The sequence below is a fragment of the Falco punctatus genome (assembly GCF_963210335.1).
Source record: "Falco punctatus genome assembly, chromosome: 4".
NCBI lineage: Eukaryota > Metazoa > Chordata > Aves > Falconiformes > Falconidae > Falco > Falco punctatus.
In genome coordinates this window covers 92772014-92789563 of record NC_137583.1, presented here as the reverse complement: position 1 = coordinate 92789563, position 17550 = coordinate 92772014, and the positions used below count along the sequence as shown (strand labels likewise).

Here is a 17550-nt window from a genome sequence, read left to right as displayed (position 1 = left end):
CCTGCCCCTGTCTCCTGGCTGGGCCTGGGCCCTGCCCTGCGGAGCTGCTCTCCTGCAGGGACCCCTCAGGCCTCCGTCGCAGCTCGTCACGCAGAACTCCAGGCACAACGTGGCGTAACTCTTCTGTTCTGTTCTGTTGTATTCCTCACACTCACCACGAGTCAAACACCGATGAGACTTATTTCACTGAAAAGCCGGGGGGGTTCCGCTCCAAAAACACTTCCAAGGACACATAGTGCAAAGGTTACAAGGGGAAACAGGGTATTCTGTTGTTCTGAATCCCTTTCAGAGCCGATGGTCACAAGCAGTGACACAATGCGCATGTGCAGCCAGGAGCAGGCTGATGCGTTCCTCAGTTCAGCTTGCAAAAGCATCCCTTGCCGTCTGGCAAAGGCACGGAGCTGCAGAAAGTAGCAGCAGGGACCCAGGCCAAGGAGTCCCCATTTTCTGAGTGAGAAGGTGAAGAATGAGGATCAGGACCGACCCCACATGAAAGAAGAAGAAGAAACGTGTGGCACCTTTGGTTACTTCCCGAAGTATGACAGGTACCAATGACAAGCACACTTTTTGTCTTCAGAAACGTGCTCCGCCGCTGTGCTTCTTGGCCAGGGATGCACGGGAAGCGCCCTCGTGCCTGCCCTGCGCTTGCCTTGCAGGCAGGGAGAGCTGACAAGGGGCAGCTCCTGATGGGGCAGCGAGCCTGGAGCCCTGCCAGGCAGAGGCTGTTCTGCACAAGCGAGAACCCTTGGGGAGATAGTGCCAAGGGCAGAGCAGAGCTGGCTCACGGTACAAAGCGGCAATGGGTGAGAGAGTCCGAGAGAGCCGGGGCACGAGCGGTGCCTCGGAGGTGCAAGCGCAGCAGGCGAGAACCTGGCCGAAAGGGCTCGGAGGAGCCCTGACAAGGGGCTGTGCTCAGTGCGACAGAGGACAAGAAGCAACTCCTGGGGGCCGGACTGGGGCCCCCCCAGGAGCCCCGAAAGCTTCCTCCCCCCGGGTGCGGGGCACGAGGCCACCTTCGTGGAGCACGAGCAGCGGGCACCCAGCCAGAATGGCCCAAAGGAGCCCTGGCCAGGGGCCCTGCGCGGTGCTGCAGAGGCAGGCAAAAAACCCCCGGGGCGGGATGCTTGGTAGCCCACCGCGGGGGAAAAAAAGCCTTCCTCCCCCCAGCTGCGGGGCACGAGAGGCCACCTTCGCGGTGCACGAGCAGCAGGCGGTGACCTGGCCCGAGGGACCCGAGGAGCCCTGACAAGTGGTCGCGCTCAGTGCTGCAGAGGAAGGCGAAAAACCCCCGGGGGCCAGTGCCAATGTGCCCCGGGGGAAAATTCCTTCCTGACCCCAGGCAGCGCTGGCGATCGGCTGTTCCCTGAGCATGTGAGCGGGACCTGCTTCCTCGTCCCATGGGCTGGGCACGCCTCCCGGGAGATGCCAAGCCTCTCCCTCTGACCTGGAGCCATCGCAGGGGCTTCCAAGAGTGACCAAATGCCCCCGGCCCGATCTACTTAGGGGGCAAGACTCCTGCTGGCCCCTGATGGGACACCAGTGGGTGCTCCAAAGCTCCGGGACCCCTGGCAATACCGCTGCATCTTGTTTCTTACGGCTGCTGCCCCTGGCTCCACGGGGATGAGGACGGCGAGCCCTGCGGCGCTCCTCAAGAAGGCGTTCCCGTGGTGTTGCCACCGCTGTCCAGCTGAGAAGGCCCGACAGCCTCGGGCACCCCCGGGGGTGGGTGGTTCTTCTCCTCTCCTGAGGGGCTGGTGTCTGTTCCCCGAAGGCTGAAACAACATCTCCACCCATCAGATGGGCTTTGGCCGTGGCCCTGCCGGGAGCTGCCCTTGCAGCGGAGAAGCTCCAGCAGCCTCGTCCAGGCTCCAGGCTCCCTCCCTCAGCCCCCAGGGAATTCCATGATTCCCTCGAGGGCTCCCTCTCGGGTGCCTTCAGGCTGGTGCCAGGCCAGCTCTGGCAGGGGGACACGGGACAATGCCCCTTTTATACTCCCCCGGGGCACTGTGACAGCGCGTTGCCGGGTGACGGCACTGTGACATGGGGTAACACGGGGGTGACAGTTGCCCCATGCGCAGCCCCACCCCCAGCCAACACCCTTGGGAGGAAGGGCTCTGGGGTGCCAGCCCCGAGGCAGCCCCTGTGCCCAGGAGGCCCAGGGGGCTGTCCCTGCCTTCGGTGGCCATGCACGGGGCACAGCTGATGGGCGTCCCTGACGCCTCCTCTGCCACTCGGCTCCCGAGGACAAACCCCGGGCTGTTCCTCCTCTCTCAGGGCATGGCAGGGACCGTCCCTGCAGCCCAGAGCCCAGCCCTGTCGCCGTCCCCTCTCTGCGCCAGAGCCAACGTCCATGTGGCCCTGCAGCCAGAAGGACCAGGGACTCGATCTGCCTGGGCACAAAGCCTTTTCCAGGATATAGCAGGAGATGGGTTCAGCAGCTGCAGGCTGGAGGAAAGCTAAAGTGTGACCAGAGCCATAGGTTGGGACGGATGGTGCCAACAGATCGCCATGGTAATAAGAGAGGCTTTGACAAACAAGTGAGTGGAGGTTGAACTGACATGGTGGAAAGGCTGGTCATTTTGAGACCTAGAACATTTGGGTCTGTGCCCAAAGCACGGCCAGGCAAACAACAACATTTATAAACTGCAAAAATAGCCCATTGCTGCTGTGGCTGTCACATCCCCGTGTCCTACTGAAACCGAGCTGTGCAGCTCCTCTGTGAAACACACACGTTGGCCGTGTTTGTACAGGATGTAAACGCGCTTCAGGCACAGGGTAGGACATTCAGAGCTCATCTGTCACTTGAACCTAAGAGTTATTTGCCTACCTCTATTTGTGGGAGGATGTTTAGATCTTACCTAAACCCTGGCAATTTTCCTTTTCCTTTAGGATTTAGCACTTGAAGTACTGAAAAACTAAGGAAGGTGCTGTTCTTGTTGTTTTGTCTGTTGGTGCCAAAATTGGTTTGTACTTTCAAACTATGTAAATAAGGGCATTTATACCATAGTCATTCATTTGGTTATGGTGATGCCAGAGGTGAAAGACAGGGGTTTGGTCCCCTCTGCAGGAACTTTGCAGAGATGTAGAGAGCATGTGTGATTTCCTCACCATTCCTTACCAGTGCAGCAAGGGACATTTGCTACTGCACTGTCAGAGGAGGTTCGAACTTGTTACAGGGAAACATTTATTTACCAAGAAGCTGGTCAAACCCTGGAACAGGCTTCCTGGGGAGGTGGCCAAAGGCCCATGTCTGTCAGTGTTTGAGAGGCATTTGAAGAATGCCATTAATACCATGCTTTAACTTTTGGTCAGTCATGAAGTGATTGGGTACTTGGACTACGTAATCATTGTAGGTTCCTTCCAGCTGAACTATACTATTCTAGACTAGTCTGTCTACTAGTCTAGTCTAGTCTGTTCTGTTCTATTCTATTCTAATATTTCTTGTGATACCTGCAGAGTTTGCTACAAGCTGTGGTACATCATATTCCTGAAAGCTGGATCTTTTGCAGTGTTATGGAGCAGGTACTTGCAGAATTCACATTGTCATAGAGGACTAGGTTTAATGTCCTCTAGGCTGGAACATATGTCATAATGTCAGCTGGCTGGGCATAGAGGAGAGCATAATATGCATTCAGTGAATTAAAAAGCATACCTGGACAGAAAAAAAAATTGTAATTAGTTACTAACCCCTCAGCTTATGTCACAATGACTGGGCAAGAAGTTGCTGTCTTTGGGCTCTGTCCTTGAGGTGTCTCATTGGAGAAAACAGTGAATTTTGTTTAAAAATGTACATATTTTCTTAACGCTCCTAAGAGATTGATTCTCCCCAAGTTTAGAACATTTCTTGAGTGTTTCTAATGAAAGTCTTTGTTCTCCTGGTCCTTTGTCCTACAGATCTTCCTGATAATTACAGCAGAAAAACCTCCCTAGCTTTCCTGTGTCATCTCCCAGTAAAAATGCCCAATGAAATAGTTTCCTTACCTCACCAGTGAATTTTTTAGCTATATCAGTAAATCAAATTTACTGATCATAAAAGTCTTTCATCTTTCCTGCTGTCCTTGTCCTAGGGTTTTCTTTATCCTGCCTGCATAGCAGTTGAAGGCAAAAGTTGCAGTAGCTCTGCAGGGGGCTGAGGGGCAAGGAGAGATGGCAGGTCATCTGTATTCAGGATGTCCCCACAAGCCAGTAACCACAGCTGGTTTGGCAAGAGAACACATTAATACCTTGCTCATGACATGCCAGAGGCTGTTAGTGCTTGCATGAGAGTCTGGAGAGGGACAAGAAGTAGTTTTGTCTGGACCAAGCCGTCCTCCAGACACTATTTCCACCCCATTGCCAATGCCACAGCATCCCCTCGTGAGGCAAGGACAGTTGGGAGAGACAGCAATCTCTATCTTCATCCTCATCCACCCTCACCTGCATTGTCTTGCAGTGCTGAGGCCCAAGTGGCCTCCTGCAACACCAGTGCTGCCCCATGAACCCGGTGTGTTTCACTGCTGAACCTCCCTTTCTGCAAAGGTGGTGGGGAGACATGGCTCAGTCCTGTTGCAGAAGCAGCAGAAGCAGCACAGCAAGGGACTGCCACCAGCTCAGGGGCAGATGTGCAAGCTGAGCAGCCTGTGTGGGTTTTCCCCCTTCCAGTTTCTTGTTTTCTTTCACTGCTACATTTTCCTTCCCCTGCAGTACTAAGTGCCAGCAGTGACCACTCAAATCCCATTTGCAGATATGGCTGCTCAGCTGTGTTCTTAATTTTTATCAGAGGCAAATTGTTTCCCCGCAGGTATTCATGAGCAAAAACTGTGCTATTCATTCTGTGACTGTAGTGATGACATTAAAGAAAAAGACATTTCGATGCCTTTTTTAAAAGGTTGTGCCTTTCGAATGAATAGAAATGTTTATATATTCTATCTGCTTTAAATTTCTTGAAAGGGAAAAGAAAAAGATATCACTGTTTTGCTTTGTCTTCTTTTTTCTAATTAGAGTGGAATTGCTATGTAACAACGAGAGTGTTTGTTGCTACAACTAGTAGTTTGAAATACTGAAGATGACTATATAGTATTTTTGACAGTAAGATTTTTTTTTTCCTTCTTACTGCAATAGGGCAAAAGCTATTGCAAATCAGTACATTTCTAGGGAAGTCAGTGGAACCAGGAAAATTCCAACTAAAATTTTGACTATAGTGTACAATAATTCTTGTGGACTGTGGTGACGCATCCCCTGGCTTCAAGTTCACATGAAATATCGATCATGCTCGATTAACTGAGGGCAGACTCCTCAATAAAGTTTTCTCTTGTGTTCAGACTATCTGTGAGATTGAAGCTCTTGACATTGTCTGGACTGTTAGTTCAAGTGATCATCTGCAAAATAATTGGGTTTTGATGGGCTTTCTTGTTGACCTCACCCAGTGGATGCATGGCACATCTTAGAATCAGCTTAAAGGGCAGAACTTGTGGCACTATTTGATACTCCTGTAGTTTCTGGACACATGGATGAATGTTTTAAACTGTGGCAAGTCCAGCATGTTCGTTCATCTGCCCTTCTGTATACATTCCTCGACTTTCAAACCAGTCTCTCATGTATTAGCAATGTCTGCTTATAGGAATATCTATCACTGCTAATACAAAATAATAGCTTCTGGTGTGGTGCCTTAAGCTATTAATCTAACTGGAGCTGCGTGGAATGCAGTAGGCTGCTTTTGTGTTACACATGGGGATGGGGGGGCAAGAGGGATGGGGAAATGAACAATTCTTGTTCCTTCATATAAGCGTTGTACAAGGTGCATTGTTCTTCAACAATGTGTTTGCGGATATCCTCAAATCAAACCCCACTTTGACACAGCATCTGTAGTTAAACCTAAGGTGCCTCAGATCCAGCCTACAGGGTTTTACCAAAAATTTAGCAGCAGATTACAAGCTTTAGGCTCCTTTCTGTTTAGCAGAACTCTTTGAAAATACAGACGTCAGTTAAAGGTGTGTCCCCCTCAGGAAGGGCATGGGGTGGTATGAGATGGGCAGCCCTTAACTGTGGTGCTGCAAGCAGAACCTGAGGACTAGTGCTGGGTGAGAGCGTCCCAGTCTACACTAATTTTTCATTCACAGTTGTCTGCTAAGTGGCAGCTCTGGCGTTCGTTCTTTCACCTGTGATGATCATTATATCTTAAGCAAATCAAGGCATAATGTTGTTGTAGGGCAGGTGTTTATACCAGGTGGATAGAGGGAGTCCTGACCTCTCTCAAGAATCAAAAGAAGAGTTGTATCAAAGAAAGGATAAGAGGAGATACTGGGTAGATGCTGTCCTAGCCAAATCTGAAGTCTGCATGGCTGCTGCTCTGCAAGATGCTAAGTTGCACATTGTGCTGGCCAGAGCAAGCAGGGCAGCTAATGCACTCAGCCTCTTGGCTAAATCAGTGTCTGAGTGACACACAATCTCTCTGTATGATGCTGCTTGTGTAACTATTCTAGTCTACACTGGCACTTTCCAAGTACCTGTTCTCTGCTTTCGTTGCCTTGATGATAGCCATGGTCTTAAAAAATAATTATTTATTTTCCCTAAATTAAAAAACAACCACCCACCCACCCACCCAAAAGGAAATTCATGCTTTAGCAGCATCAAGGTTAGAAACTTGTAATACTTCCATCACTCCATGCATGAAAGGTCCTGAGAATCATAACCTATTGAAGCCCACAAAACCCTTGTGAGGTAAGTACTGTCATTTTTATTCACTTTTTTTCAAATAGAGAAACCGGGGTGAATATTAAAGCCCAGGTCATGCGAGAAGTCAGTGAGAAATCTGGGAACAGAACACTACAGTTCTGAGAGAGAATATTCTCCCCTTCACTTTGAGTCTCTAAAGCCTGAAGAAATTAAATGTCATGGATCCTCTTTATCAGCTCCTGTATGAGGATGATAAACAGCACTGTCAGTGTTCTGGATAAACCCCTTTAAACCTATTAGCCGAGTCATCTCTGCTGGCAACAACTCCAGTAAAATTCCAGTTAACAATAAACATTCCCCCATGCTGAGCAATGGAAAATCCAATAACGGTTTGGCTGAATCCATGCTGAGTACAGAAAATGGAATTAATCAGAAAAGTGAATGTGCCTCAAAGAACAGTAACTCACCTGGATATTTTTCAAGCTTTTAATGAATGTCATTCTAGCCTAGGTGAGGACAGGAAAGATTATGACTATGCATAAATCTGGATGTGTATTTCTAAAGTTTATGAAATCCATAATTTTTTGTTTCCCAAGACATTTTAGAGTACAATTGATCATGCAAGGAGTTTAACAAGATGAGAGTGTGACTGTTCTGGCATTTGATGTTAGCTAGCTTACACAGGGGAATCTTTTTCACTTCTTAGGATTCATGCTGAGAGCAATGACTTTTCTTTTAAAGTGCTTATCATGCTAATTATTGACATTACTTGGTTATATTGTAAACAATAACAAGGCATAAGACAAATACATCTTGGTCGTACTGATGTTTAAGTTTTCATTCTACCTATGTAAAGGTGTAAGAAAGCAGGGCACAGTTTCAAATAAACAGACTCAAGAAGTTGAGAATAGTCAGATTCATATATAGTCCGCTTGTGACTTCCACAATGGCCTCTAGTTTACTGGAACATCATATGAAACTCCTCAGATCTAACGATTCCTGAATTCTGGGAAATGGGATCTCAATCCAGATTTATTGCCTTAAAATGGCCTTGTTCAATATTCTGAAAAGTGAGGTATATAGCTATCTGTGTGTAGATAGGTAAGTATAAAGTTGCTCTTCATTTAGATTTTGGCACTTTCATCTTCTGTCTAAACTGTTGTTTCATAACCTTGAGAACATTCTTTGGGATTCACCTGTGCCAGTGTAGTCTTCTGGGATGTTCGAATAAGAGCGTGATTTCAACATCAAGTCTTTCAAAGTGCTTAATTGCCCAAATTTCAATTTTGGAGATGTCTGTGTTTCATTCTAGAGTTTTACATCTATATTTATGATACATATTTTCACATCTCTTTTTTCTTGAACCTTTTCTTAACCCTCTGTAACTACCCATTAACCCAAAAGACTCCTGGCTCAGGCTGAGAAACCCTCCTTTGTGCAGACAGGCTGTGCCAAATGGGATGGACACAGCTTCTGAGGAATTCATTTCTTGTCCACCAGCCAGTGAATGTTAGGCATGGTAACCACCGTTGTTCTTCCTTTGTCACCACCAGCCATCAAACCTCAGCTGCATCACATCAGGAGACCCCTTCACAGATCAGGAGAGTATTTCCCAACCTTCTGCAAGAAATCAGAGGACTATCCTGTGAGATGTAAGCTGCTTGACCAGAGGGGAAGGATGAAGAGGATCCAACATATTGCCCAGAGCTGGAATAGGAAATAGCTGAAGAGATAAAGAGGCATCTTCTGGAATGACGCTCCTCACAGGCAGATAGAGGACATTGTGTAAGCATTGCACAGGCCATGCTAAATTGTACAGCAGCTGCAATTCCAGAAAAAAGCAAGTGTATGATTTAGCTAAACAATATAATGGACATTTTGTTAGAAATGTTCGCAATAGCTGCCTTATTATTGCAGCATATGCTGACTTAGTAGTAAAATATTGGGCTCTGACCTTAAAAGAAGTAATTGTATACCACAGTCTCCTGTCAAATTAAGGAAGCCAATGCTTTCCTAGATTTTTGGACTCCTTATGGTGTTCTCAAGGTGACCTTCAGCCTACCACAGGGGAGACAACTCCTGTTTCAGACAGCATGGGAAAGTATTTTTACCTAAGTATAGTGATAATAAATGTCCTTCTGTCATAGTGTGATAGGTGTTCAGGAGGATGAAAGTAGGAGGCTGGAGTACAGGGTCGTCTCACTTTACTCATTGGAAAAAGAAGACATCACACAGAGTTAAAATTATTCTTTGAACAAACTCTGGTGAACAATAAATATCACAGATTGTCTTTTGTGGCATTAATTTAGTTGAGTTTGATCTCATGTGTTCTTTTGGTGCCCAGAGTGTCCCATGCGCCTGAGTTTCACAGCTGAGCATGCCTCCTCTGAAGTTCCTCTTTACACTGTGAGAAACGGTGGTAAACAACTCTATGCTCTTTCTCCAGGTCCCTGATGACATACCACCTCAGCTGTCACTTGCCAGGCCTCTGTCCCGTTTGTAGTCTCCTCACAAAGAACCCTACTCTACTTTTTATCTTCCTTGCTGCTATTCTCTGTATCTTTTTTTTTTTTTCTTAATATCTTTCTGAAAGAAGGGGATGAGCACTGCATACAGTGCTCAAGGTGCAGGTATACCAGAAATTTATAAAATACTGTAACGACACTCTGCTTTATATTCCACACCTTTCTAAATACTGTTTTAAAGTTGTTCTTTCCTTTTTGAACCTCCTTGAGCACTGAGTAGTAGTTTCTGTAGAATTATATATAATAAATCCTAATTAATTTACAGCCCAAATGCACATATGGATTTGGGGAGTTGGGCTTGCCTTTCCCTATATGCATTGTTCCGCACTTACTGAATTGGTGGTTTTGCCAATGATACTACAGTAAGCTGCTGCTGCAGCTTTTTTTTTTTTTTTTTTTTTTTTTTTTTTTATGTTACATCCTTTGTTTCTGTTCCCTGCTTGTTTTCTTCTTCCATTGACACCTTTTCCAAACCACCTTTTCTGGATAAGCAAGTTGAATAGCAGAGAAGACAATTCTCCTTTACTACAAAGGCTGATGATTTCATCCCACTGTTTTTTTTTTTATCTTTCCCCCATCGTTAACCAGTTATCCACCCACCTTAAGATTGTATGCTATGATCTCCTTTCAGTCCATGATGGCTGAGTAGTTTTGACAGCCTTTGGAGCAGGACCTTGTCAAAATGGAGAACTGCAAACCATTATTGGCTCCTCCAAGGAAGTCTCAAAGATATGTGAGCCAATATTTCTTCTATAAAAACTTGGCTGACCCCTTTCTGCTGTAAGTATCCCTGCTACCTACCAGTTTTATTATTTATATTTTCTAAAAGTTCACTCACTGTGCATTCACATGCGTTATACACTACAGGTTTGTAACTATGTCCAACAGCAAAACTGCACCAGCCAGTGTATGTAGCAGTGCTAGGTGACAGTCACTGTTAAAGTCACGGCTGATTGTTGTGTGAAAAGAGCCAGGGTGTTTTTCCAGTGTTACAGATGTCCCTTGCTCCCTTGGAGAGGATCACTGCAACTCAGGGTGCACTCGCCCTGGGGTCTGACATCTCCACTACCTAAGTGCTCTGATGTCACCTTGTTTCACATTGGGGGTTTTTTCTGTTTTACCTTGTGCTTTATGTTTATGGTGTTGACCTTCACCACCATCAGAACTGGTGACTCCAGCAGCTGGGCTGGGTCACTGCCTAAACGAAATGCAAAGAGAAATGTCCTGTAAAGCCTCCTGCTTATGAAATGTGATTTACATCTAGGAATTCCCTGAGAACTGTATTTTGCCTGTAGAATACCCTGAAATGTTTTACACAAATAGGCTGTAGAGAAATGCAAAATTATACTATCCTTCCAAATGCATTTTCTGTCTGTGTCATTTCCTTTCCTTTAGGACAACTTTGGTTAATGCTTTACCTAAGAGAGTCCCACCTGACTGTTCTCTGGACAAGTGGACAGCACTCGGTCACTTGCAGAAGCTAAAAGGGGAACTTCTCTTTTTTTTTTTTTTCCTTTTCATTATTACCAATAGTTTATTGGGATTGTTGGTTTTGTGTCACTAGCATCTCACAGACGCAGTGATTTTTGTCTTTACCCTCCTGGCCCACACTCTCTCCTTTGCCATGAAGCAGAGATAATTTGCCGTCTTGAATTTGCTGGTGTGTAGTCAAGGTACAGGGAAATGTAATGTCCTGCCTGTGGTGTCATGGGGAGCATGTATGGCTCCTACAAACTAAATGTAGTTCTGATCAGGTTCCTCTTAGCTCTCACTTTTCTCCAGCCCAGTGTGCTGTGCTGAGTTGCTGTCTATTAGAGTCCCCTCTAGAAAGTGCCTTGTTCACCCAAGTAGTTCAGAGAGTTTTTATTTTTTATTTCTCCTGGAGCTGGGGAAGGTGAAGAATGCCGGCAGATATTCATTGGTATTGGAAACGTATCTCAGGATGTCTCTTCCCTCTTTCAAAGCCTGGGGCTTTTGGCCTAAATGAAATACTGCAAAGTAGGGGAGAGGGGATTTGTGCAGACTGCTCCTTGTAGATACCAGATGATTCACAAAAATAATTCCTATGCAAAACTGGTTGTGCTGATGGCATCCAGCCTGATGAGCAGAGCTGTATGGTGGAGTGGATGGGCTCCTCCTCTCAGTCCAACCCTGACATCTAGTGTACACCAAAGGGAAATTTTCAAGTTCAGAAGTTCAAAAATGAAATCTGTTTTATTTGGGGGAGGTCTGGCTTTGCAGTGCACTCAACCTTTCTCTGCATTGATGGTCTCTGAGATAACCACTTGCTGCAAGCATAGAAACAAGTCTGAGTAATCTGTCCCTCTTGGAAAGTCTTATGATCTCAGACTTATGACACCATTTAGACTTGCTATTCATTACTCATTGCAACTATCAACACTTGCAAATTTAGCCTTTTTTCTGTTTAGACCATTTGGGAACTGAATCTTTGCTCTAATCACTGGATCACTTTGGTACAGCAAGAAAGTTTGGTGCTCTGTTATTTGAAAGGGTTTTTGTCATTATTTTTTTAGGAAAAGATTGAAGTCTGAATTAAAAATCTACATGTTAAAATCCACAGTGAATGAGGCGTAGAGAGGCTCTTCCTTATATTTTGTATATTTCTATGTCTACACAAACAGAGATTGGAAAGGAAGATTGGCTCCAGGGGCAATTGCAGCAGCCAGAGCAGAGATGGAGGAGGGAGGAGGAGTTGTGGATCAGCAGCTCAAATGGACCCTTCCAGTTCTTTAGGTCATGAGGCAGACATCTGGGTTCATAAAGCAAATTTGATTCTGGACCAGCCATGTCCCTACTTCCTTTCTCCTTCTTATTGATGCCTGTTGTTCACTTCTGTTGTGCAGGTACCTGGCCAGCATGAGTCCTTCTGGCTGATCCCCTACTATCCTTGTACATGTATTCCTCCCTTTACCCCAGACTTTTCTCCTGATCTTTCACAGACCTGCTAAGTATCACCTAGCAGCTCCCTTGGTATGGATCCTGGGCTACAGTCACAGAACAGCTGAGGCTGGATGATGCCTCTGGAGTTGGCAAGTCTAAAGAGGATCCACTGAAGCAGGTTACTCAGGGCTATGTCCAGTTTGGGTTTGAAAAACTCCAAGGACGGAGACCCCCACAACCTTTCTAGGCTATCTATGCCAGTGCTCAGTAGTAAAAGCTTTTCTTACTTGTGGCATTTCATGTATTTCGGTTTGTGCCCACTGCCTCTTGTCCTGGCAGTGGGTACCACTGGGAAGAGCCTGGCTGCCTTTTTACTCCCTCCTATCAGATCATTATATAAATTAATAAGATACCTTTACTTTCTCTTCTCTAGGCAAAACAGAATGTGGAAAACCAAACCTGGGATAGGTATAACTTTGTCTCAGACCCTAAGACCACCCGGGGGCCCAAAACATGCTTTGAAGGTTGGAAAAGACTAAACAGCTTGGAAAAAGCCAAAGTTCACAGCAATGTGTCTCACAGCTATAAATAGGTAGCTTGCATTTTACAGGATCATCACACCTGTAAGAATAAGCAGAAATGGTCAATCAAAACCAGTTCTTTTATTTCTTGAATGTGCTCTCCAATTTTGCTGCTGCTTGTCCATCTGTCCAGTCTGTGTCTTTTCAGGATTCTTCAGGATGCTGGGTGTGAGGTTGGATTAAGCTTCCCTTCACAGCTCCTGGGTCTGACAGACTGACATGGGTTCCTCCTGCAGGACCAGGAGACAGTGTTGTGGAGTAGAAACTGGTTTTTAATGTTCATTCTTTCAATTTGTAGAAGAATTCCATAATACTGCTGTTTCTGTTTGCGCCACCTGACTCTAAGAGGCCCATGGCTTTTTTGGGGACATAAGGAACAGAATAATATGTATTTATGAACTTATCTAAATACAAGTGAGAAGCCAAAATTCCTAATGTGCTTCACTGACATGCATTTTCGTTATTTGCTTGTAGATGCAATTGCTGGGCAGTCTGTCTGCATACAGGAATACTGTAAGGTCATGCGTACAAAATCTAATCTCAAAAGGTAGGAATGGCATAGGACATGCAGGAAGATAATCTGTTATGGTATCTAAACACATCTATTAATTTATGTGGTCAAAGCATTATACAATTATCAATTTATTATGCAGTAAGACAAGATTTCAATGAGACAGAATTTTGGTGTGTTGCTAAACTCAATGCATGCAAACGCTGCTTTATCTGTGAATATAGTGTGAGTTAGTGATAGCATCATGAATGTTGCTTTGGACTTGTTTCTGCTGCAGTTTAGCTGGGCAAATCACTTAACCTATGGACCTCATGTTTAGCACTACAAAAACGCTCATCACATCCCCTTCAGATTGCTTTCTGCAGTCCTTAGGTGAAAGCTGCTGAAGTGCAAGGCCATTAAATCCTTTTGTCCTAATTCTGTTTTAAGTGGAGGCTTGTTCCTTAGTTTCTAGGTAGAGGTTAATTGAGAATTTGCTCCAAAAATATTAGCCATTAATAACCTCCTGACTGCAGTCAGTCTTTTATTTACTGACTGAAACAGCACTTCATTGCCCTGGAGGCCTGGGACGGGTTGTCCTGCCCAGACTTCTAGGGTGAGATGAAGTTCCAGCTAAATACCTGAATGCAAGCCAGCTACTAAGCCCCTAAAGCAGTCAATGCTGATGCGCAGACAATGTACACGACCGGTCTGGAGCATCCCAGTCTTAAAAGTGCTACAGAAAGGCTTAGCCTGTTCCTGTGCTTTCTTTTCTGATTTTGCTGTTATGGCCATGAGGGACCTTCAGGTACACAGGGTACGACAACATTTCTGCCCCAGAGCACACCAACTCCAGCCATTTGCCTAGGAGAGCAATTTGTGCACTTTTAGCACTATCTGGTCTTAAAGGGAGAGTTCAGAGCCTGAACAATGATAAATAAACCCAATAAACCACATTCACACCATTGTACAGTCCACACAGGATTCTGCAACACTAAAGGCTTTGTTTTGGGGAAGGGGCAGTGTTTATCTGATGTGAAAAAAATCTTATCTTATTCACAAATAAAGTAATATTTAACACTTTCACTGAGTGCAATGAGGCAGGTGAAAGCTTTGAGAAACGATTCATCGCACTGCTTACCAGGAACATTGCGAAAACTCCTATTTACTTAATTGATCAAGTGAAAAATTACTTTTTAGTCCTTCACGTTGCTCCTGGGTGGGAAAACAGTAAATGCTGAATTACCAGGCTATGAATATGCGATTTTAAATGAACTGCAGCAAATGATGTATGTTGCGGCATTTTTATGGCTGGGCTTCAAGTTGATCTATGCAGGGATGGTAAATTAGGCTTCTGCGCCTTCAGAGATGTCACTGGGACTGTAACTCCTCTTTGGTGAAGAACATATAGTTCTAGGCTTAAAGGGTGCTTTCTTCCCACCACCCACTACGCCACCCCACCCCCCCCCCACCCCTTAAGCTGTGTCAGCATTCGCCAGGCTTGGAAACAAATCCTCTTCAGACCAGTGAAGACAGTCACATCCCATTTGTGTTCCTGTCTTGTGTTGTTAAGGGCCTTCGTGCCTAAACAAGTGCATTTTCGTGGCTAATCCACTGCTGACATTCATCTTTTCAGACATGCTCTCACTTCTGCTGTCTTGTGCGCTGAAAATATTCACCAGCTTCACTGGTAAAGCACGACTTGAATCACACGTATTTCTTGTCATATACTTTACTGTGTACCTTACCTGAATATTGTTATATGAACTATTGATTGATTATCTTTTAAATATTATCTTCTCTCACTGACAGATTAACAGCACACAAAAAAAGTACATCTCCAAGGTATCAGGCATCCCATTAATAATAGAGCTGGGCTTTTGTACACTTTCATACATGAATATTTATTATAAGCTTGTTGTTGATTACATCTTGAAGCTAAGTATCTCAGAATGCACTGTGTTCTCATGAAAGATGCTGGGTCAGTCGCTGTGGCAAATGGAATCCAAACCGGTGTGCTCCTCGGCTGTCTGCTTAAGGGTGTTAAAAGGATAACTAAATTCAGTCTGCCAGGCTAGATCATCCTGAACCTCTCTGCTGAGGTCCCTAAGGGTCTGGCCGGCAGCACTTCTCCGTCTAGTGCACAGAGCTATTAAGGCAAGCACAAAACTACCCAGTTCTACCTATTTTGTATAATAGTCTACAAATACCTGTCTCGGTTTGTACAAATACTGAAGGCTGTAGCTGGCTGTGGAAACAATTCTTAATTGAATCAATGAGGTAAATTATTTAAAAAGAAGTGTGGTGCTCTTCCACCTTGCGGTATGCGTATGCCGTTGAGTAGCACTATTCCTTTTAGTCAATTTTTACTTTCCCACTGTGATTTTTAATTTTTACAGCCCCTCCTAACTGACAACCTAGGGCTCAGTTTAAAAAAAGAAAAAATGTGGAGTAAAAGGATCAACTATCCAACTAGTTTATCTTTCACCAGCCCAGGAACAAAAACTGAAAGATTTAAAAAAAACAGTCAATAGCCTACACTGGTGTCACAGGCAGGCGTTGCACTTCCCATAGTTTCTCTTCTGAGAGCTCTGCCCTCCGTCCTGTTTGATGTGTCAATGCTGACAGCCCTTAGCTGTAAGTTTTCATTCTATGGTAAATCTACCCTTTCCTCCTCACAAACACAAGTCATGAGCAGATACAGGCAGAAGTGTTTACTCTGTGTTTCAGGGACTCTAAGGTCGATTCCTACCCTCCCACCCTCTCCATCTATCCCATCAGCTCTGCACGTGGGGATTTTCACTGCAGTCAGAGTTATTCCAGCAGAGGAATGCTGGACAAATGAAGTGAAATGTCAGAAGAAAAATATAATTTGAATCATTAGTTGAACTTCTGCTGCTCTGTGCTACCAACCTCTCTGGCATCTAGTGCCAGGTACACTGGATTGGTGGTGTCTTTTATGTTAACCCTTATCACCATGCTGCACAAAGCTAGATCTGATCTGAGGTGGATTCCTCGTTGACAAAAATCCTGGGAAGCTGCTTTTAGTAAACCAAGAAAATTCTTCCAACCCCACATGTAAGTGAAATTTCTGTCATCATCTCCTAGGATGCTTGCTGGGATTTCATGAGATGCAGATGAGCACTTGAAGGTAATTTAAATTCAAGTGCATGCTTGAAAAAATTATTTATAAAAATGAAAGGACTTCTTTTTTATATGTGCTGCCACTTCGAATGACCCAGAATTATTTACACTGCATTATTAGAAATATCACAGTAATCTTAACTGGGGATTGTGGCTCCATCCTTTTCTTCATCTTCCATAATCACTGTTTGTTTTTCTTCTGTAAGCAGCTTAGTGCCTTAAAAACAGAAGGACACACAAATAATAATTAAAAAAAAAGAAGAGAGAGAAAAAAGGAGTTGATTTTAAATATTACTTCTTTAGAAAATTTCAGGATAATAAGAATTTTTCATTCCTCTCTAATTTCTTGATTCTAACGTAGTTTTTCAACATCATGGGAGTTACTCATTTATTTTTGGCACACCAGTCTCCTGATACTTAGTGAACTATAACTGGATCACTGCAATTTTATCTAAAATTATCAGGGAATCTTAAATCCAGTCTTTTTCTGCTACCTGGGAAAAGGGATACTGAAGTTTCATATGGGAACCTGTTTGTTACAAGCATTTGGGAAGCTAAAAAAGAGTTTGCATGATGAAATAAATACTGTGATTAATCTATGTGACTGAGTCAGTTTATGTGAACATGTGTATGTTTTCTATATGTATATAGTATTATTATGTAGATTTTGCAAATGCAGATGCCAAAAGGGACGAATGTTAGAATACCCACATGCCAAGTGCTGTCCCCACTGAAGTTATAAAGTATCAATAAACTGCAAAAGTAACCAAATGAATGCTAGTGTGAAAACACTCAGGTTGTGGATCATACCTTCCACAAATATCTGTCTCCCTGCTCTTCTGTGTCTTTTTCTCTTTCTTTCTTTTATACTTAAACCACTAAATCCACCCCTTACGGATCTTGAGTCTATGTGATACCAAGGTATCAGTTACTGTAACTGCTCTGTTAATTAGAAATGAAATTAATAGAGTGACGAGAGAACAATGCATTAGGTAGAAAATGTTCTTGATCCCTATTTTAACAGATCATGTTGGTTTTGCCTGTTGCACGTAAAAAGCATGTGATCTGTAAGAGATATTTTATGCCCACATTCCTTGGTGTGGAGGCTGACATAGTCTAAAAACAGGATGAGGGTTACCATTGTGTCAAGACCAACAAAGTTGCTCCCTAATTCAGTCTCCTACTGTTTGCTCTCAGTCTGTGCTAACCAGCTGAGTTGTTCTGTCAAAACCCAACCTATTTTGCTTCCTTCTGC

General features: G+C 44.4%; 1 protein-coding gene across 11 annotated transcripts in view; it reads left to right on the top strand.

Moving 5' to 3' along the window:
- Nucleotides 1-15709, top strand: part of PDE1C (phosphodiesterase 1C) — a 376897-nt gene extending 361188 nt beyond the window's left edge. For all 11 annotated transcript variants that reach the window (XM_080383283.1, XM_080383284.1, XM_080383281.1 and 8 more), the window contains one exon: nt 8208-15709. In XM_080383283.1, coding sequence (XP_080239409.1) covers nt 8208-8377 — 170 coding nt within the window. In that variant the 3' untranslated portion in view covers nt 8378-15709. The remainder of the gene's footprint in view (nt 1-8207) is intronic.
- Nucleotides 15710-17550: the final 1841 nt, after the last annotated feature.